The sequence below is a fragment of the Protomyctophum bolini genome (genome assembly GCF_963924005.1).
Source record: "Protomyctophum bolini genome assembly, chromosome: 4".
Taxonomy (NCBI): domain Eukaryota; kingdom Metazoa; phylum Chordata; class Actinopteri; order Myctophiformes; family Myctophidae; genus Protomyctophum; species Protomyctophum bolini.
The window spans coordinates 18,732,286-18,754,516 of NC_137865.1; the positions used below are offsets into that span (position 1 = coordinate 18,732,286).

The following is a 22,231-nucleotide window of genomic DNA, read 5'->3' on the forward strand; positions in this document are numbered from 1 at the left end:
AATGCTCTTAAACAATATATATAAATAATATTAATATATATATAAATAATAATAAAATTTGCGCCACATTTTCACGATATTTCAAAAATATATTTCAATAGCTAAAGTATAACAATGATTAAAACACCAAAAGGGGTTCCCGCCCAGAATGGGTTAAGTAAATCCTTTGAGTATCTGTACTTTACTTCAGTATTTGTATACGTTTGGACTTTCACTCCACTAATTTCAGACACATATTAAGTGCTTTTGACTTCACTACATTTCTAGGAAGGGAAAGAAAAGTAGAAAAAGTGGTGGAAATAGCAGATCTACAAGCACACAACACATCCGTTGCGAGCTTATAGATTTGCCATTTTCACTTGTATTGATACTTTTTGAAAGTCTGGAAAGTATTTTAATACAGCAATGCATTGACATTAAAAAGAAAATGTACTTAGTCATTTGAACCTTAACTTTACTTTTTAAAAGTATGTACTTTTGAATACTTGAGTGTTTTTAAAGGCAAATATTTGATTGAGCAACTTGTAGTTGAGTACGATTTGACCAAGAGCATCTATACTTTGACTCAAGTACTGGTGAGGTATCGAGTATAGTCTTGCGTAGTCAGACAACTAATTCCACAATCTCCGAATGCTATATAGAGTCTAGAACTACTAATCCTGAAAGCCGAGACAGGAAGCTGGCATCTGTTCGTCTTTTCCGTTCAAAATATATTTAAAAATGTTATTTCCGTTTCTGCTGAGCAGCAAGCTATATATGGTTAGATGATTTTGATTTATATTAGGACTGGCGGGGAGAGTGCTTCCGCGCTCCAGACTGTGTGACGGAAGCATTTGAAAATTGTGGGAGACAACATTCTGGCTCGCAAGACAAGGGGTCGACTACTTTGTCCACCACTGCACACAATACTACAGTATACAGTCCTATGAGTACTTTGTCCACCACTGCACACAATACTATACAGTCCTGTGAGTACTTTGTCCACCACTGCACACAATACTATACAGTCCTACACACAAGGCGAGGCAGGCCAGGTGGGGCCTATAGGGCAGAGGCACACTGCCTGCAAGCTGCCTCACCTGGGACTTCAACCAAAAGCTCCTTGGAGTGGTGGGAGGCCTGGTCACTGTGGCCCTTTGCCACCACCCGTACCCTATAGGACAGGCCCTCCTTTAAACCCTTCATCAGCACATAGTTCTGAGAGCCGTTCGCAAACTCTTTCTGCCAATCCGTTGCGCCTTCACCTGCGGGAGGGACACGGCCGGGAGAGAGGCAGGTTGAGGGTGGGAGGAGCACAGCTGTGAATAACGGGCCAGTATGGGATCATGCAGGGATGGTTTCATGGAACGTTTTCTTTTTTTACCTTGGATTCATTAAAGTCATACTGTGTAAGAATAACGTATTTTTGGCGACACTGTGATCGATACAGTGGTCCATGGAAAAAGCTAAATAAAAAGTCATGACTGAAAAATGTGGAATTTGACATTAGTGCCGTTTCCAAAATAATTAATATAATAATAGAATGATGAGGTTTTAGTAATATTGTTCCTTTTCTACACATCCAACCAGGTGAATAAATCACAGATTGAGGCTTTAACCTTTGCTTTTATGAAATATCTGAGACCATTACGGTATTATGGAAAAGATGCTTCTGAACATATTGCTAGTTAGTTTGATCACTTCAAATTCTCTAATCTTAAACGATAGCCAAAAACAATCTCAATCTGTATGTAGATTGTCTAGTTTCACTGCGCAACATGCGTCCATAGAAGATACACTCTGACTTCGATGGAGTCCAAATGACTGAAGCCGTGGCAACTGAGAGCTTTAATCCATGAGCGTCTAGAGTGTCTATGGTCTGCTGTGATGCCCAGACGTCTGTGTTCGATACCAAGGATCACCGCCCCAAAGAAATGAAGCAGGGCCTGAGAGAGGAGCTTATTTTGGAAGCAACAACAACGTTGACAGAGATTGTATGTATGACTTAAATTATGAGATGAAATAAATAAATAGAACTGCTTGAATAAAAAGCACTGCGTTATTTTGGTGCGAGTGTCAGGGGCTGACACTCACGACTAAAAATGGTGTTGTCAATTTATGTTGAATGGTAATTGAAAAAGTTACACAGTATGACTTTAAGTCCTATTTATAATGTGTAACTACAACCTCACAACGCATTGCATTGTAATGTATTATGAGCTTGTAGATCTGCTATTTTCTAAGAATTTCTGATACGTTTCGCCTATAATGACCAAGATAAGGATGCCAGGGTTAAAGTGATTAATAATAGACTAACTGACTATATGACTTATTGATAAGATGGGGTGGCTAAACCAACCAAAACGATGTACAGTATATTAGATTTAACTACAATGCATGTTAATGGAAACATGAGACCTGGGTATGATAAAGGTGGTCATCATAATGAAGGGTAAGACTCAATCATGAAATGTTGGAAACTGAATATTGATCAGTTATTATGGGAATATATGAGTTATTCTAATTCCTGCATGAATAATGTAGAACGTAGGTGTGAGAGAACCATACTACAAAAGCACTTTATGCTTTATTCATCCTCAGTGCAGGTGGAGCTAAATGAACCCAGATCATTTAACCTGTTGAGACCTGGGGCTGATTCTACAAATCTCTGCCGGGTGGAAACCTCATACAGTTTCAGTTTTCAAACTCAAAAACAGCTAAAGCAGCAGATCTACAAGCTCAGAACGTGTCACTTTGCACAGCGTTTCGAGCTTGTGGATCTGCTACTTTGAATGCTTTTGTGTGACGCTGTCGTGTGATCGAGTAGGGAATGAATGAAAAAAAGTTAGAATTTGGAGATAAGAGGTTTCTGCCCGAAAGCAACAAAATACCTTCTTAATCCTGAGTTTTCTGAAAAACACATTTTGCTATATTTTGTATGTAGCTAAAATCTAAAATGTCACAGGTGCTTTCCCGCTTTTAATGGGTTAAATCTAAATCGACTGGCGCAAACATAAAAAGCTGGCGCTAGCTGTTTGTGTGATATACACAGATCACCAGCCAATTCTTATTTGATCACATCTGGGTCCACACTGGCAGGAGCCAAGAGCTGCCACGGTCTGCCAATATTTGTATAGACCTGCACAAGCCATTAATGGAGTAGGAATCTCTTGCCACCTATATGTAGAAGTGGTACAAACACAGGTGGTGTTTTTGCTTACTGTTTTCTACGTATTCTACATAAACATTTTTCTCCGGGCCCCAGTATTCCCAACTGATCAGCGCCCCGTCCTCTCCCATCGAGGAGCTAACGTTCCCAAAAGATGGAGTAGCAGGCCGCACTGAGCACACAAGAGAAAACACAAGGATCAAGCTTGGTTTGGGGTTTTTTTGTCATAAGTCACAAGGCAAATAAATAAATGCCAATATATTCATGTTTTCTTAAGGTTCTACTAAATGTTTCTTCATAAAATAGGTAAATATTTACAACACAAATAAGCCATATGCACACGTACTGAATTACTACGTAAGATACTGACAGCCCCTACATTGCAAAAAAATGAAATCTAGGTCACTTAAAATGCCTCTGGAACAACAGTTCTTCATTACAGGTATCTGTCAGTACTGTAAGTCAAACACATCTACAGAGTGAAACAACAACACTATGTAACACACATACTGTATTGAGGCGTAGCACACATCAGATAATTAGACGATAGATAAGTAGGTATGAATCATATTACTATGATAATATGATGATATTATGAATAGTAATATCCTAAGATCTCAGCGGTTGGATCTGTACCCTTGTGGTTTGGGTGGAGAGGCGGAGGCCGTGCTATGGGATGGAAGGGTTGTGTGTTCCCTGAAACAACATGGAGAACGGTCAAAACCACCACACACGCACACGCACACACACACACACGCACACACACACACACACACGCTCACACGCATGCACGCACGCACGCACGCACGCACGCACAAACACAAACAGCAACAAACACAGTCCATACACAGAGATACAGCAGACAGGGCAGGGGTTATACACGTCCATTCATTGGCATGCCAAGCAAACCAAAACCATGCAGAGAGAAGCATCACCAGTTGTCAGCATTCACCGAGAGAGAGAAGGCACATGGAGGTCAGGTATGACGGAGTGCTTTGAAAACAGCTCTATCGCACAGCAGGACAACACACATCACAGAGCAGCTTTATTGGCGTGGGAGGCTTCATAGCATTCAGGTTTTATTTATCTGAAATAAATGTGCGACAGCCTACTCCTGTGCCGTTTGACAGCAGCGGGAGGGATTTGTTTAAATGCAAACAACAGTGCATGCTTTGAGAGCTATTTGAAGTCGGGGAAAAAGCATGCACACTCTCAGTTGTCACTGGTAAAGTGGTACCTGGCCCAAAATCTACATCAAGCTGATTCATTAGAGCTTGCAGGGAGAAATAAGACACAAAGAGAGAACAAGACAAGGGTCAAACATCGGTTGATGTCGCCCTACTTTAGACAGAGATTTCTGGGAACATGCAGTGTAACGTAATCGCACATTTAGTGATAAATTGGTCACTGCGATTAATAATGCAGGTGATTCACAATCCACTATGCAAAGTGTATTTTTTCCCGATGATGTGACTGAACTTATATCATGTTATAAAAATTACAGACATCATTTGAACACTGTACTGTACACACAATTACTGTGAGTGACAATATTGTATCACAAGCTAATTAAACATGCCAAGTACAGTACAGGGCACCAGGCATAAAATAAACAGCACAGTTTAGCTATTCTACTGCAGTTGAAGCATAAATACGAGCGATCAATCCATTGACTGGTATGAATGAATGGGTGCTCTTCACCTGAGCAACACAACTCTAATTCCCTCTGACCTAGTGAGGAAGTAATCTGTCTGTCTGCAAGAAACACATAGGCCGATCATGGCTGCAACTATCGATTAATTTCTCCGCGATTAGAGTGGTTAACACCTTAAGGGCCCGGGGTTATTTAATCCATTAATATAGTGCCCGGAGCACTTTTACCGACGGACCGGATGTTGTGTGGAATGTGTGTGTAGCAGCTAACAATAGCCACAACACTCTCCATGCGATCGATAACAACGGGAGGTAAGATCAAATATAACGAATATAAAATATAACTAGCGACTGGACAGCGGGGGCCCGTCAAACACATATTCTTTTCTTAGAATTGGACGGGATGATTTAGATCGCGAGTTATTAACGTTTTAAGATTTTCGTTCTCGCCAGCTAAACAGGCAGGGAACATTTTCGATGACGTGTCACTGTTGTGCAACACCGAGGATTGCGCAACAAGCGCTGCCAGGCTGTAGAGCGATGCGACCGGTTTTGATATCACTAAGAGATTGATTAATCTCCGTCTCGGGCACATGACCGTACTAAGTACCATGACGGACATCTACGTCATGGCCCCCGAAACTTATTACCAATATTTATTATGTATATCTGTATACTAATAATTGCCTCCGGATGCATTGGGGACTTTTAGACCCCAAAAGTCACCCTATGAAGAACGGGAAGCCAAATCGCCTAAACCTAATGCGTCTACTGTCTATTTATAAGTCATCCGAAACGCTTGTAACCGCGAGGTTACAATAATGATTTAGTAATGAGCCACTAACATCGACGTTCTGTTCAAACACCTCAATCTGAGCCTCAATTCTGAGAAAAAAGCGTTTTAAGATTGCGCTTATAATGACGGTGGACGGGGAGATAGTTAGTTAATTAATACGGTTCATCTTCAAAACCCTCCATTTGGAGACAAACCTACCTTCGTCCATGATGGTGACTGCCTCCTCTGGGATAGCAGGGCCCGCTCCGTTGCCCGTATTGGCGTTCAAATAAAACCTGTAGCGCGTGCTGTACTTGAGGTTGAGCAGGGTGACAGAGGTCTCATTGGGAGGTAGGGACACCTCCTGCACCGGGCCCACTGCATGGGTGTTATTGACTGGAGGAAGGGTGGTGGTAGTGATGGTGACAGAGGTGAAGGGTGGTGGTGGTGATGGGGACAGAGGTGAAGGGTGGTGGTAGTGATGGGTGACAGAGGTGAAGGGTTGTGGTAGTGATGGGGACAGAGGTGAAGGGTGGTGGTAGTGATGGGGACAGAGGTGAAGGGTGGTGGTAGTGATGGGTGACAGAGGTGAAGGGTGGTGGTAGTGATGGGTGACAGAGGTGAAGGGTGGTGGTAGTGATGGGGACAGAGGTGAAGGGTGGTGGTAGTGATGGGTGACAGAGGTGAAGGGTGGTGGTGGTGATGGGGACAGAGGTGAAGGGTGGTGGTAGTGATGGGGACAGAGGTGAAGGGTGGTGGTAGTGATGGGGACAGAGGTGAAGGGTGGTGGTAGTGATGGGGACAGAGGTGAAGGGTGGTGGTAGTGATGGGGACAGAGGTGAAGGGATGGAGCAGTGATGGAGCAGGGTGGAAGGAGGGGTGTGGTGGGGTGGGGGGCAGTCGGGGCAGAGATAAAGTGGGGAAGGTATAATGGCAGAGGCAGTGTCAAGGTAGGGGTGTGTTAAGATGGGACAGGTGGAAGTGGAGAAATTAGGGAAGGGGCGTGGTGGTTTAGAAATGTAAAGTAATTGTAATAATACTCATAGTACATATCAATGATATTCATTCATTTGTGCTATTGTACATTATTCGACCCCTATTGTATAATTGTTTACAATAGGTACTAAAAAAAAATCTTTCTGAACAATGTTTTCAAAATCAGGCCACCATGTTTAATGTGGCTATAGTGTTCTCAGGCTATCCTAATCCTGTGTGTGTTTATGTTATAACCGTTACAGTACTTCGTTACTACAGTACCGTTACAGCGTACTGCTGTTACACAACATGTAAAAGGAAGACACACAAAACTACATGTATAGGAATACAAAAAAAAGAAGAAAAAAAAAGGTTCTCACCTGGCTGATATCTGAGGGTGTAACCAGTGAGGCGTCCATTGCGGTCATGAGGAGCCCCCCACTCCAAGGTGAGAGAGTCCAGACTGGGGTCCTTGATTCTCAGGAAAGATGGAACGCCAGGGACTGAAGAAAAGAAAATCAACAAACCATAACTATTCCCTTCATGGGCCATTAAGTTATTATTACTTAATACCATTGACTAATATAGCCATATAGTCATAACAAAAGAGTTCTGAACATCAGACACGAGAAATTATACGTGAAAGAAGGAAAGCAAGGCAAGAAACAAAGAAGAAGGAAACTGAAATTTTGTTTTATGAGCCTCCGCTCAGTGACGTCCATCGGCGAGAAGCTCTGTCTCATTTCCTGTCAGTACAAAAGTGGCCGCATGGTGAATTGGTGAACAGCCCAGTGATGTTTTTGGCAGCAAATTTTAGTCATTAGTCATAGTCTTGAATAGTTGTCATTTAGTTTTAGTTACATTTTAGTCACCTGGAATGTTTTAGTGTTAGTCTAGTTTTAGTTGACTAAATGTCATAAGATTTTAGTCGACTAAATCTAAGGTTGATTTAGTCGACTAAATTGTATTTTGGAGGGCCTTGATTCCGTCGTAATACACTTGCTGAAAATATTTATGTTTCAGCATGCAACCAAGTGTAACATGACTTATACTGGATCTCCACTAGTCCCTTTTAACATTTTTGTCTAGTTTTTATTCGTTGACAAAATTGTCACTATATTTAGTCTTAGTTTTAGTCACCATAGCTTAGTTTTCATTTAGTTTCCATTTAGTTTTCGTCAGTGAAAAAAGGTAGTCAACGAACATTTTTTGTTTTTAGTCGACAAAATCAACACTGCAACAGCCCAAATGATTGAGACACAGTCTTCCGTTGGGTTACCTCCTTCGGGGGTCTCAAACTGCTGGTTGGAGCAGGGGGGGCCCTCGCCCTTGCCGTTGAACACCCTGACGTTGAAGGAGTAGAGGCTGAAGGGATGCAGGCCGGGCAGCATGCCGTGGCTGTGGTTCCCGCTGAAGGTCAGGATCTGCTTCTGGGCGTGGTGGGGGTTGTGCTTGTGGAGGCTCTGCTCCCTCCAGTAGTACACCTGCAGGGCAGACACAAGTGTCCACATTTACAGTAGCACATCACTGCATCACAGCTTGATTGAGCCCAGCACGAGGCAAGTAGAAGAGTAGCCTTTGATGAGAACATGTTGGTTTTCTGCACTGAGCCGTGTTATTCTGCTGTGTGTGTACTGTGTGTGTGTGTGTGTGTGTGTGTGTGTGTGTGTGTGTGTGTGACCTTTATTTTCCTTATTTTATTATTTTTTATGCCCTTTTCATGCATTGTGGCTCAGAATGTGTGAATGTGGGTGCGTGTGGGTGAAGTGAGGACGCTGGTGTTGACTGTTGCCGCTTCACCTCCCAATGTATGAATGAATGAACCATTGTAAAGCGCACTTGGAAAAGCGCTATAAAAATGCAAATTTTGTATGCCTTATTACCATATTGTCTCTGTAGGGTGGAAATACCATATGTCCACACTTGTTACTTTTCTGGATTCAAATGTTAAAACAGCAAAAGTAGCAGATGTACGACAACAAGCTCAAAACGCACCGCTTCGTGCCTTGTTTGGAGATTGCGGATCTGCTACTTTTTTATGCTTTCGTGTGAAGCTGTAGTATGATCAAGCAGGGCGTTCATTTGTGAAAAAGCACTAAAAGTTAGTACGCAAAATGAAGGCGTCTGCGACCATTCTTTTTTTCTAGATGCACGCAAAAGGCCCTCATGAGAACGCACCCTCATCCACGGCACATTACTTCATTTTAGAAGGTTTCGAGAGTTATGCTTTGAACACTTTCAAAGCGTTAATTGACCACAGGGCAGGCACAGAACAGTGTTTACTTGACCCCAAAAGCCCAGTGCGTTTGATAAGTGTGAATTATTGTGTATTTTATTTCAGTTATAGTTGTTATCATTAATGTACAATTTGTGGGGTATTTTTGTATTTCAGACTTTTATATTTTATACATGAATGTTGGTTTGTCCTGTATCTGTCATGTATCTGTTGTCTGTCCTGTCTTATGTACAAACTTCAAGAAAAATACTTGAATAATAATAATACACTTCAAAAGATGTTTGGGAGTACGGTTCATGTGCTCTCGGTATGCGGTTCACCTCAGGTGTGAATCACACATCATGCCTGTGCATGTTGAATTAACCCATGTATACGGTGGATCAAACATGTTGTACTATACAGTATGTGATTGTGTTGTACAGTACCTTGTATCCCTTGAGGCGTCCTCGCACTGTCTTGGGGGGAACAGAGTCCCAGTGCACCTCTGCCAGGGTGCTGTTTAACACTCTGACCAGGACGTTCTGAGGAGCTCCTATTGGTACTGGAACACACACCAAGACACACAACTTATGTCAAGTTCAACTTTACACTATGTAGATCTTATTAGGCATGTTTTAATATTCTGAAAAACATTTTAAAATAGTGAAAATAGCCGATCTACAAGCTCAATGTACATCAGCTATTCGAAATTTTAAATGTTTTTCAAAATAGTAAAAAATGCATTAAAGGTTTAGGCATAAGGCATGAGATGACAGACAAGTCAAGCCACCGTACAGCCCTCAGTCTGTTGTAATTATAAAAAACAGCTGTCACAACACGTCGCAATGCGGACACCTTGTGAGCTTGTTGACTGGCTATTTTCAGAAATCGTCGTACAGTGAAAGTATATAGGCATTAATTGTGCAAGGGGGGGGGGGGGAATTCACCAAAATACCAGATCTACAAGCTCTAAACATGTCATGTTTGCAACGTGTAGATCGGCTATTTTTGGTGAAGAGATTTGGTGTAGACAGAAAAGTCCCTCTGAGGGCCCTCTAGTCACTCACAGTCCTCTCCAGAGTGTCCGTGGGCCACCTCAGCCTCGGGACCGGCCCCGAAGTCGTTCACAGCTTGCACTTTGAGCTCATAGATGCTAAAGGTGGGAGTTCCCACCACCATGAACTTGGAGACGTTAGCCACGGTCTCTGACGTCCACTCCCTGTCCCCACCCTTCTGCCTCCACATCACGTTGTAGCGCAGGCCCGGACCGTTGGCCTGCGTGCCTGTCAGTGGCTGAGAATGAGGAGTTAAACAGACAAGTTTTAACGTGATATAGCCTATGTTTATATTTGTATGTTTTATATTTTAGAAATCAGTGTTCGAACATCAAAATCCCAGAGGCCCAACACACGCATGCACGCACACACACACACACACACACACACACACACACACACACACACACACACTCACGCACACACACACACACACACGTTCCATGATCAAGGCTGTGATGCCCTGTGAAGTCCAACCTGTCAAACTCACTCAAGCTCACATTGAACTACATCAATATCTGAAGTTGTTCATTTCCTGAACTGCTACTGTATATTTAAAATTAAATGTAGTTTCATTGTATAATGCAATGCAGTAAGCCATGTCCAGAGAGATCATTAGCATAATAAAAGAGATGTGAAAAGGAAAGGGAGCCAAGGGGAACCAGAGTGAAATAAAATAATGTCTTATTTCGAGTAACAAAGACACCGTTTATTAAATCTTCTTATTCCCTGGACAGCAACAACAAGAGCTGTGACAAAACCCATTGGCCATACAATACATTATTTTCTTACCTTCCATGAAATTAGAAGGTTGTCATGTTCTGTTCCATGTCCCTCTACACCTGAAGGGTTCTCATCTGGAGCTGTAAGACATTAGCACAACAAAACAACACATAGGCTATGGTGAGAAGGGAATAATAATTAGGAATAAGCATTAGTTTCTCAAATTAATCTATGACTGTAGCATGCCACTGCCTTTCATCTTAAAATATCCACATCTGAAAAATTTATGCTATGACTGGCTGGTAGATGACATACCATATGGCTTGTTGAGGTCTGAGCCATCTGTGCTATTCAAATGTAAACTCTTGTCGACACGAGGCTCAAAGCAAGGTGCAAAACAACCTGAGTTAATAATGTTCCCAATATTCATAAACCGGGTCTTAATGTACTGTACAATGGAACGTTCTGGGCAGCAGCTGCCTTTTTTTTTTTTTTTTTTCACAGCATGAATACATCTTGTATGTATATAAATTAATATGGGTCAGCGACTGTACGCAACAGGCTCCTTCCTACCTGCTGCTTTGGTCTTGTACAATCTGGAAGGGAAGCTGGCCTGACTGAGACCCACAGCGTTGACGGCCAGGACCCGGAAGGTGTAGTGAACGTAGGGGGAGAGCTTCAGGTGCGTGGTGGTTTTGGTTCCAGGGACTTCGCTCAGATTGTGCCAGTGACCACGGTGGTGTAGCGAGTCCTCATACTGGACAATGAATTCTGGGTAAAAATGAATAAATACATTAAAAAGTGTTCCTTTTTTAACAGCAGTTGTGACTTGAGTGAATTAATTACAAAGGGACTAATGTCCAAAACTGTTACTTTTCAGCAGAACGACAAGCTTAAGTTTCGAGCGTGCAGATCTGCTATTTTTGTGTGACGCTGTAGTATGACACCTCATATAGGTGGGGCGAGCGGTCCGACGGTGATATCACACTACAAACTGTCCTGATATGAGTGTCAGATTCAGATTCAGATTCAGATTCAGATTCAAGTACACAGTTGATCCTTACTTACTTAGCTTTGTTTTCAAATATGATGCTTCGCATGGTCCCCTTTATTTTAATTATTTATTAAAAAGATATGATTAGAAACCCATTTTGGGCAGGAACCCTTTTTGGTGTTAGCATTATGATATGCTTTAGCTATTGAAAAATAGCAGATCTACAAGCTCGTATAAGCTTGTAGGTCTGCTATTTTTGAAAAATCGAAAAACCACTGACATAGAAAGATTTTTCAGAAAACTGTCAGGATGTAGAAGACATTTTTAGAATCTGATCTCAGGTCAAAATGGGTTAAGGCCAAGCAATTTTCACTCTGATGGAGGTTATTTGCAGAATATATTATCCCCCCCTTCCCCCCAAGTTTGTGTTGCATACTCCCAACAGCTCTCAGAGCTCTGAAGACTGAATGTTGACCTTATCCCCAAATTACATTTCTGGATGTTCCAGCAGTATGCCCTGCAGTCCCTGTAGCCTGACCCAATCAAATAACCAATAAATAGTAGAATGTAGATGTCAACCAATAGGCCACGAAGCCTCGCTCAAATAGAGAATATAGGAGGGGTGGACAACGTTACTGCACGCTTGCGGTACATCAGAACAGTCTCATTGAAAAACATGTATTCTAATGAGATTTCATCGTTCGTTTGCTCGCTTGCATCACTGGCAGTGTAGATGAGGTGCAATCAAGTGTTTAAAAAAAACCCACAAAAAAACCACAAAAAGTTAAAATATGGAGATAGGAAATCTCTTCCAGACAGCAACAATATGTATACTTACAGTAGCAAGGCTGGATGTATTAAAAACAAACTAAATGTATCAAGTGTACAGTATTATATATCAAGAGTTAGCATACACACACACACACACACACACACACACGTGCGCGCGCACACGCACTAACATACTTTGTATGGGGCTGTTGTGCTCGTCTCCAGGGATCCAGGTGAGCTGAACACTCCTGTCTTTCTGGTCGGTGAGCTCCAGGTCAGTAGGAGGGTCTGGATGCTCTGCAGAACACACAGTAATCACATGAACCTCTGGACCGCACTCGTGTTCACAAGGAACTCACACTGGACTCGGGGGATGCATATTCATCATGCCAACCATGCCACAGATGGAGAAAATCAGGAAATGGAAACTGGTTTTGTTCCTTTGTGTGTCAACAACAAGGACTGAGCTACTAAAAGTAAGTAGGTCGGAGGGGCTTATTGTCCGTATCAGCCGAGAACACGGGAGTCTATCCCCGTGACAATGCACTAGACCCCTAGCTGGGAGATGGATAATGGATTTTCCCCTGCTACTCATACTCTGAGTATGAGTCCACTACTGGCCTTAAACTACGCTATGTTGGTGCGGTAAAGTAAATACTTCAGTCATTTCTCATTTCAACTTCTTTATATAAATTCCATTAGGCAATGTAATCATATCAGTTGAGATGATACACAGACTGCGTACGGTGCGTATAAAAGATAAATAAAGAAACTGGTGCACAAATCAGCGTATCACCCGTAATAACCCTGCATGGAATAGTCTCACAGTAGATAGGCTAAATTGATGCTCATGTTTTGGAGTTGTAATGGTAAAGTGGATTGCGTGCTCGGCATAAATGAGCAGCGTGGAAATGTTGTGCTTTTGTAAAGATCCCCATTGGAGATGGCAGTTTTATAAATTATCGCGACGTTCACAAAGACAGCAGAAATTAATTAATTCCTAAAGTTGTTTGAAGTTTAATGTGCTGTTTCACATGCAGAACATGTTCAGCCTATTCAGAAACGTGTAAGAAGTGAGAAATCGTGATGAAATCAATATTATGAAACAGTCCTGCAAGACAAAAAAATGTAAAGAAAGAAAAAAGAAGAAAGAAGAAGAAAAAAGTAAAGGAAAACAAACTGGATAGTGGAAATTCAAATTGACAAATAGCCAGCGCATATCTGTCAGTTAAAATACTGGTGATGCCGGTATCACAGACAAACACATATCTGTCAGTTCGAATGCTGGTGATGCCGGGATCACAGACAAACACATATATGTCAGTTCAAATGCTGGTGATGCCGGTATCACAGACAAACACAAAAGGCCATCGGACCACAGCATGCTTGGACATCCACCACGTTCCACAAACAACACAGGCCCAGAGGGTGAAGCGGATCTGGATGCTCAGGTGACATGGATGCCACTTTACCGTAGACAACAGCTGGCGTCGGAGTGGCCTCTGCCAGGTGAGGTAGAAGGGTGAGAGTGAAGTAGGGGATTTAGTGCTTGGTTACTCAGCCGGAGACAACAAGGTGAGATGATCTAGTTCGCTGATGGGGCAATGATTCAATATTTATGCTGTGTAGATATTTAGCCTGTCACTCAGCCTGAATTTTCTGGAGCCAGGCTAGTAGATAAAAAGCTACAAAGAAAACACCAGTAAACGACCGGACCTGTAAAGAACTTGGACACTCCAAGCTAGTAACCTTCAGGAGCTGAAAGGTATTCTGTTTAGTGAACCAAGCACTGGACAGATTCACATGGGGGGGAAACACCTAAAGGGGAGAAAGGTTAGAGGTCGAAGAGTTTGTGAGTCTGTTTTGGGAAGTAAAGCTGTTGTTTTGGTGGTACTGTACATACCGACCACGGTGAGGTGTGCACTGGCTGAGTCGTGGTCCAGGGTGGTGTTCATGATGCAGGTGTAGACGCCCTCGTCACCCTCCGTCACATCCATGATGGTGAGGCTGTCGGAGTCTACGATGAACCTATAGACCAGCACAAGTAACACGTTCAGATGGAAGATGATCTGGTTTTTATCCGGGTGGTCCTATTGACCAATTCACACTGCGGCCATTTTGAGTTAACCACATGAACCCTATTCTGGGAATGTCATAATTGCCGAACAATGGGCAGAAATGGCATGTTTGCAATGTGTCGCAACATTATTTTCGACATTTGGCATAGACTACTAGGGGAAAAAGGAGGGGGCAAGTACAGACCCCTGAAGGACCCTGGTCACCAAAGTACGAAGGGTGGTTAAATAGATAATACCACTTAATTCTGAATTATACTTGGTTGTACGAAGGTCGATCAGCTACTGTCGCAAAATGTTGTCCTATTCTTGGCAGATTTTCTCCTATAATGGCATGAATACCAGAATAGCGACAACAAGGGTTTAATGTGGTTCAGAGTTCTCTGTTCTAAGGTGTGAGCGTCAACACCAACCTCTCATCATCCGGCAGCTCTCCGTCGTCTTTGAGCCACGTCATGGTGGGGATGAGCGACGCATCGTGTTTCACTTTGCACTCAAACATCACGGAGCGGCTCCTCTGCACCATGCGGTACTCTGGCTGCTTCAGGATGCGAGTGGGCTCTGGTGGGTGAGGAAGTGGTTAGGCACCGTTCTCGCTAATGCTGTGTTTACAACTTCACACTGGCAGCTACAAAGATACAATCTACCATCCATTTTCAATGGAAGCGAGGGAAATGAAGATGTATACAAAACCTGGTACCCCCTCAGGGAACCGTGAGGGTCCCTGGACCCCACTTTGATAAACACTGCTCTGAGTTATGCGTTCATGTCCGTTATTCCGTTTAATAAATGCTAAATGTGAACAACGCAAGGCAATACATTTATTTTACGGATGAATCAAGTGCAAAATTGAAAGTTCACTGAAAAGCACTCAACTCGTACAATATGTTGTTATTATTAACACAGTCAAGCAACTGAATTGAGCTAAATAATATCTCCTTTTTCCTGACATACAGAAACGTAGAAAACGTTCCATTTTGTCAACTTAGGTACATAGGCAATGTATCCGAGTTTCCCAGACAAATGGGAGATCACGGAGGTCCCCATAGGAATGAATGGACTAAACCCAATTACTGACATCACACAGGGCTACACGGCTCGTGGTACGGCCGTGTCGTTGCAGAACGCATACGGGTAACTGATTCTCAAGCCCATTTTCAGTGTGAGCGACACCTGTTTGAATTGGGCTTTAGTGACATCAAAGAACAGTATAGAACAGTATAGAATTCCTTTTCTTGCGAAAGCCCTTGGGCTTACTTTCACAGAGGATGTGTTAAAATGTCTTTATCGACTAATAACACATCCTTGGCTCGGTGTGACTGTAGTTAAGCCTAAAGGGACCTACTTTATAGTCTACTAATTTGACTTCATGAGCACCTCACCTCAAGCCTGATTTACACTACTGAAAATAGCACTTTGCCACTTTCTTCACTGTTGTACGAGTCGTACGACTAAGGGAATTGAATCCATTACAATCACCTGTGTCTACTGTGAGCAGTGCACAGCATTGTTTCTTGTGATTACTATATTCTACAGCATGCAGTATAGTATGGTGCACAGTATAGTATGCAGCACAGTATGGTGGCATATATTGCTAATGCTATATGCCGGTTCTCAACCTTTTCAGGCCATAACCTCCCCAAATAATCATATTTGAACAGGGGACCACCTACCCTGACAAGAACTTGAGGCATAATCGGTTCCACAGATAAATATTTTGAAAATAGCCGACAAGCTTGTAGATTATTTTCCCACTTTTTGCCTCTCTCCTATATTATTTGACAATTTGGCCAATTTTATATTGTTACATTTGAAAAGTGAAATGGGGCATTCTGCATAATGAGTACTTTTCCTTTTGGTACTATAAGTACATTTTGAATTCTGGACTTTTACTTGTATTTCTATATTGCAGTCTTGATACTTTTACTTGCAGTACTTTTTCCACCCCTGGATACATCTCATTTATATTCTCTCACCTTTGACCTCCAGATAGACGTGGTTCTCATAGATCCCCAGGATGTTCCGGGCCACACAGGTGTATTTCCCACTGTTGTGAGCCTGGGCCCCGTGGATCTCTATGGTCCCGTTGTCATGCATGATGTAGGGGTCTCCGTCCAGCGTGCTGGAACTGTCCTTGAACCTGAGAAAGACCAGGACTGGGACTTATTTCAACCCATTCTATAAACTTTTAACTATATCCACACTTTTTCAACACAAAAACTGCTTGTGACGGAACGTTCCGCTGATTTATTTATTTAATTTTTGCTTGGCCTTCACACACACACACACACACACACACACACACACACACACTCACACACACACACACACACACACACACACACACACACACACACACACACTTTCTGACTTTTCCCTGTTCTACGTTCATGAACTCACCAGGTGACCTTCGGGATGGGCGAGCCGAAGGAATAGCAGTCCAGCATGGCGCGGCTGTTTCTGATCACCTGGTACACCTTGTTAGCTGGCGTGAGCACCCTGGGTGACTCGGCTGAAACCACACCACCACAAATTAGCACACAGGTTTCATTATTAAATTAGCACAGTAAAACTGTCACTGTTCATTTACTGTAAAGGGGATTGAAAAGCTACGCTGATTTTGTTTGTTTGTTTCGCTGCAGTGACAGTTATCAAATTAATAACAGATGTGTTCGATTTAGGTGTTGCCAAAACTTACACACCTATATCTACAGTAACACACCAGTTATTATTGCTGCGTTGTATAACAGTTATATAATACTATAAGTTCAGTCTGCAATGTTTTGACCTGCTGTAGTTTTTAACCTGTACAGGAAAACAAACAACATAATTGACCTTTAATTCTGGGAGTGTACAAATGGAACAAAATGGGCCTCTAAGCCAGGGGTTCTCAACGTTTGTGTCTGGGAACCCCCAAAAATGCTTTGGCCATGTCTCACAACCCCCACCCCACTCCCCACCACCAATACAAATTGACTGCTACAATAACCTTAATAATAGAGAAAATACATCATAAATAAATACTGAAACCATAAGGAAAGTTTATGCATGCACTATGTGTACTATGTAAACTCTAAATTTCCATTTTACAGCATTTCAGTTGCAAAAAAACACCTGCTCTAAGCGTCCATTACGTTTGTACACTCTCTGACTTACAAATCTATAAATTAACCATGAGGATTTTAGCTTGGATGCACCACATAATCAATGTAAATGGAATGTTAAAATGCGGACGGCGTGCAGAGTGAAAAAACAGGAACTTACAGAGAACGTTGACGAAGGCGTTGGCCAGGAGGTAGCCATACTCGTTGGAGACGTTGCACTGGTAAACAGCACTGGATCCGGTCTGAACCTCGGTGAAGATAATGGTGTCGTCCTCCACCTTCCTGCTCGGATCCACAGGGGAGTCTGTCGATAGAAGTACAGTACTTACTGCTTTTATAATGGTATGAAATGTAATCCCTACATAGACGGTAGGCTAAGTGCATAGCAGCAACAGGGGCATTGGTAAGCTAAGCATCAGAAAAGGAACTGTGTTACAGAAATAAACAAATCAACCTGGTGATTTTACGCATATGGCTATGAATCATCAACTGGTTTAAAAGTACAAATTTATCCAAAGAAAGAGTAAGACTTTTTTGGTCTCGTTCAAATCAAATGTCACTCACTATCATAAACGACCTGACAAAATCGCTGCAGTGCTTTGTTTATTAGATTAAATTTAGATGAGAAATCGAATACAAAAAATAACACCGTCCGTGACCCAGGTGTAGTGATAATGAGAAGTGGCTCGGGGAGCAACAGGGACACTTTCCACCCCTCTCTCACAGACTGTTATCCCTTCATGCCTTCATGAGGTAACCACACAAGAGCATCCACGTCAGGACCAATTATTTCTACAGTTTAAGCATATATATTTAATCATTTTGGAATTTTCTGCGTCTTTTATGAGAAACAAATTTTACTTTTTCTGATGCTGGTTGCAGATGAGAAGAAAATGACAAATAAAGGTGACCAACAAATATAATAAGCTAATAATAAGCTGTGGTTGTGTCTACAGATCTGTCTGCAGAATAAACCACACGTGTGTTCTTTGGAGGAACAGCAAACAGGACAGATCGTAGATGTCACATTATTTTGGTTCAGGTTAACATTTCTAAACCGGGCAGAGGAAAGGGAACTCTCTCTCAGCAACTTGACGACTCCAAACTGCCCCAGTAGAGCTCGTTAGCAGTAAACAGTGGGAGAATGTGGTTATAAGTGGCACCTCATTGACATGATTATACACTATATAGCTTTATGAATTTTAATCTGCATGGCACTAGAAAAGAATTACTGTATCTGACTTCACATAATGAAATGTCTGCACTTTTACATCCAACCCAGGATTCTAACTCAGGTCTTCCAAGACAGAAGAGTGAGTGGACAGGCTAGACATTGTGCTTACAGTATCAGCTTTAGACATGAGGACAGAGAGACCCACGTAAGAGTTTTCTTTTAATATATATATTTCAAAAAATGCCAATCTACAAACTTGTAAATCACCAATAATGCACATACTCTCAATGGGGACGCCGTTCATGAACCAGCCGACGTTTGGCTTGGGCGTGCCGCTGGCCCGGCAGGTGAGCACACTGGTCTCTCTGGGTGCCAGCACCAGGTTCTTGGGAGGGCCACTAATCCAGTACGGGGCAGCTGAAAACAGAAGAGAACACAGTACTTCATCACTGTGTGCAGGGTGCTGCTGTGTATGAATCAATTACTAGGGGGAGAGAGAGAGAGAGAGAGAGAGAGAGAGAGAGAGAGAGAGAGAGAGAGAGAGAGAGAGAGAGAGAGAGAGAGACAGAGAAGAGAGAGAAGAGAGAGGAGAGAGAGAGAGAGAGAGAGAGAGAGAGAGAGAGACACCCGGACCCCACTTTGAGAACCACTGGTTCCACTGGTTTATGGAGAGACAGAAAGTTCAAAGGTCAGTTCAACTTTGCCACTGCTGCAGGGCAGCGAGACAGAGTTGCAGCCAGTTGGATGTGGAGTGTTCTAAACAGACAGAGTTGCAGCCAGTTGGATGTGGAGTGTTCTAAACAGACAGAGTTGCAGCCAGCCAGTGGATGTGGAGTGTTCTAAACAGACAGAGTTGCAGCCAGCCAGTGGATGTGGAGTGTTCTAAACAGACAGAGTTGCAGCCAGCCGGTGGATGTGGAGTGTTCTAGACAGAAAGGGTGACATGGAGCAGATGGTGGTGATAGTTTTCAGACTGACCGTTGACCGAGACGTGGATGGTGTGGTGGGCAGAGTTCAGGCGGTTCCGCGCCGTGCAGCGGTAGTCTCCGGCGTCCGACTCCGACGCGTCCACGATGCGCAGGGTCTTCTGGTAGTGCAGGAAGGAGGTGCGCTTAGCCGGCAGGTCACCGCTCACCTTGGACCAGGAGATCTCTGGAGTGGGCCTGCATGCATGGGGTTGTAACGGAGTGAGAGGGAATTCTGTGCTAATTTAAAGTGTGTGAAAATGTGTGGTAGACAGAGATGAAACAGCGTCTACTGAAATATATTGAGTTGTTGCTGGCTGGGGATTTCACCCCAGGGGGGGGTAAAAGAACGGTGGTCTCACTTACAGCCCCTCTGCGATGCACTCCATCTCCAGAATCTGGCCCCTCAGAACCGTCTTTGAGCTGGAGTGCCCGAGTGGGGACAGGAATGACGGACCCCTCTCTTCCGCTGGTCCATCTACAGACACACACACACACACACACACACACACACACACACACACACACACAAACACACAAACACACAAACACACGCACGAGTGCACGCATGCATGCAGACACACACATACACAGTCAATAACCAGTCCCACAGCATATAGAGCTAAAAGCCAGATCCAGGACCTTGACGCTCAAAGAGTCCCCTCACTTGCTCTGGTGGTCACTGATATTCTGCTATTTTACGATTATCATGAACCCTCCAGTCCTTTTCAAAGCACCGTGGTGTTTTATGTGCTTTAAATCAATTGCCCTCGGGATGTCAGAAGCTGAACTGAATTTAAACACACCGACCGAGAACAGAAATGTGAGGACTCAGGACACACATACCAGTACTGTAGAGTAGACCATGTAGTAGTGGTGTACAGAATGGTGATACATGATCTGTTTTTTTAACAGATAAACTACAGTGTTAAGTGTAATATAATGCTAATGCCTGTTGATGCCTGTAATTAAACCTTAGAATGGAATGCATAATCTATACTCTGTAGTATGACGGCATCGCTTGCTGACAATCGTAACCGTCCTGCACCAGAGTATAAATTAAACTAAATGGTTGACTGGAGTCCATCAGGGCTCTATACTAGGTTTTTGTTTTGTTTTCTGTTATTGCCGGGAAAGCTTTCACTGAAAATAGCCGACCGGCAAGCTTTGCAACGCTGCTTTGTTCCTGCGAAAGCCTTCTCCACAATGCAAATACGGATGCTGGGGTTTAAGTGGTTGAGTGTGATTTTCTGCAGAGTACATTCACGTACCTTTAGGCAAACGAAGGACAACAGAAAGAACGTGATGTTCTTACAAATACAAACAATGAGAAAATGAGCTGAAGAGGGGGAGAGATGGAAAGGTTAAAAAAAAGTCAGAGTGATCGTTAGGGGATTAAATGTTGCGTGAGGACAAGTTAAAAGGAAAAGAGAACAGTGTGCTTAAGTTCTGACCATATTATGATGACAGATGAAAAACAAATTAACCCATTATTAAGAAGGTTTTCTGAAAAACCTTCGTTGCTATATCAGTGGTTCTCAAACATTTTCATGTCAAGGACCCCCAAAATCATTTGTATTTAGCCGTGGACACCCATCTGAAAATATGTTGTTCCAGGGACCCCCAGAAGCAAATATTTTAGTTTTAAAATGTTTGCTTTAAAAATATATATTCAAAGATTTGCATAGATAGTATAAAAGTAAGTATAAAATATTGGTTAAAGTAGTTACCGTAATATGAATGACACAAAATGTATGCTTTCCTGGAATGGGATAAAGAGGAGCTTTTTCATCTAGGGATAATGTTCCAAAAATGAATCATACTATACAGTATGTTAGGAGGATCAGATTATCATTCATATTCATATATCATATCAAGAAAATAAAAGAGTAAGAGTTTGTTCTTAGCAATCTGCCCGGTTCAATTAAAGAGGTCCTGTGTCCACCCTACAGCTTAATTTAAATTAAAAGGTCAGTTTAAAAACAGCAACAACCAAACCACCATGCAATGGTCAATGAAGAGTGTAGTTAGCAACAAGGGTTTTTATTGGATAGGAGAGAATCAGTGTGGGGTTAAGGAACTACTGAAGGGCGCTTGAATTTAAGGGTTAATGTTAGTGATCGACGACTAGTATTTGGTGCTCTATGGAGGGGCAAACACTAGGGGGTGCCAAAACTCACCACTAAAAAAATCTGTGTCATTGTAATAATCTGCCATTGTCTCATTGATTGCATCCACTGTAACACAACAACAAATTAAACATGGCACAAGTTTAAATCATCAAGTGAAGCAACAAGGTGATTATGACAACTTAAAAAATGAGATACATGAAAATCAAATGAGCAAAGAATAAAATGAATCACTTAAATAAATCATACGGTAGATAAGAAATAATCTTCATGTCTGCTCTAATGAATGTGGCGGGGGGGCACTGAATGAGTTGAGTCTTTGTTGTTAACAGAGAGCAATGCAGAAAACGCCTCCCTCACAGAGGCAATAAAGTGAAGGGCTGCCTCTTAGATAAGGCCTGAAGCCATGACTTCAACAATGTGTCTTTTCAGTGGGTTGAAAACTACATGGCGTCTCCAAGGAGGAGGACAGAGA

The 22,231-nt window shown here is 42.6% G+C and overlaps 1 protein-coding gene across 4 annotated transcripts in view; it reads right to left on the minus strand.

Moving 5' to 3' along the window:
• Positions 1 to 22,231, minus strand: part of LOC308313534 (neuronal cell adhesion molecule-like) — a 94,061-nt gene that overhangs the window by 5,982 nt on the left and 65,848 nt on the right. For 2 of the 4 annotated variants that reach the window (XM_080760704.1, XM_080760703.1), the window contains 18 exons: positions 21,808 to 21,864; positions 19,994 to 20,105; positions 19,641 to 19,825; positions 18,945 to 19,079; positions 17,649 to 17,792; positions 16,785 to 16,896; positions 16,361 to 16,524; positions 14,798 to 14,945; positions 14,213 to 14,337; positions 13,782 to 13,811; positions 12,505 to 12,606; positions 11,118 to 11,315; positions 10,614 to 10,684; positions 9,834 to 10,059; positions 9,213 to 9,328; positions 7,831 to 8,035; positions 6,932 to 7,054; positions 5,796 to 5,972 (listed from right to left, as the gene is read on the minus strand). In XM_080760704.1, the coding sequence (XP_080616830.1) occupies positions 5,796 to 5,972; positions 6,932 to 7,054; positions 7,831 to 8,035; positions 9,213 to 9,328; positions 9,834 to 10,059; positions 10,614 to 10,684; positions 11,118 to 11,315; positions 12,505 to 12,606; positions 13,782 to 13,811; positions 14,213 to 14,337; positions 14,798 to 14,945; positions 16,361 to 16,524; positions 16,785 to 16,896; positions 17,649 to 17,792; positions 18,945 to 19,079; positions 19,641 to 19,825; positions 19,994 to 20,105; positions 21,808 to 21,864 (2,430 nt within the window). The remainder of the gene's footprint in view (positions 1 to 5,795; positions 5,973 to 6,931; positions 7,055 to 7,830; positions 8,036 to 9,212; positions 9,329 to 9,833; positions 10,060 to 10,613; positions 10,685 to 11,117; positions 11,316 to 12,504; positions 12,607 to 13,781; positions 13,812 to 14,212; positions 14,338 to 14,797; positions 14,946 to 16,360; positions 16,525 to 16,784; positions 16,897 to 17,648; positions 17,793 to 18,944; positions 19,080 to 19,640; positions 19,826 to 19,993; positions 20,106 to 21,807; positions 21,865 to 22,231) is intronic. The other 2 variants (XM_080760706.1, XM_080760705.1) reach the window with 2 other exon arrangements.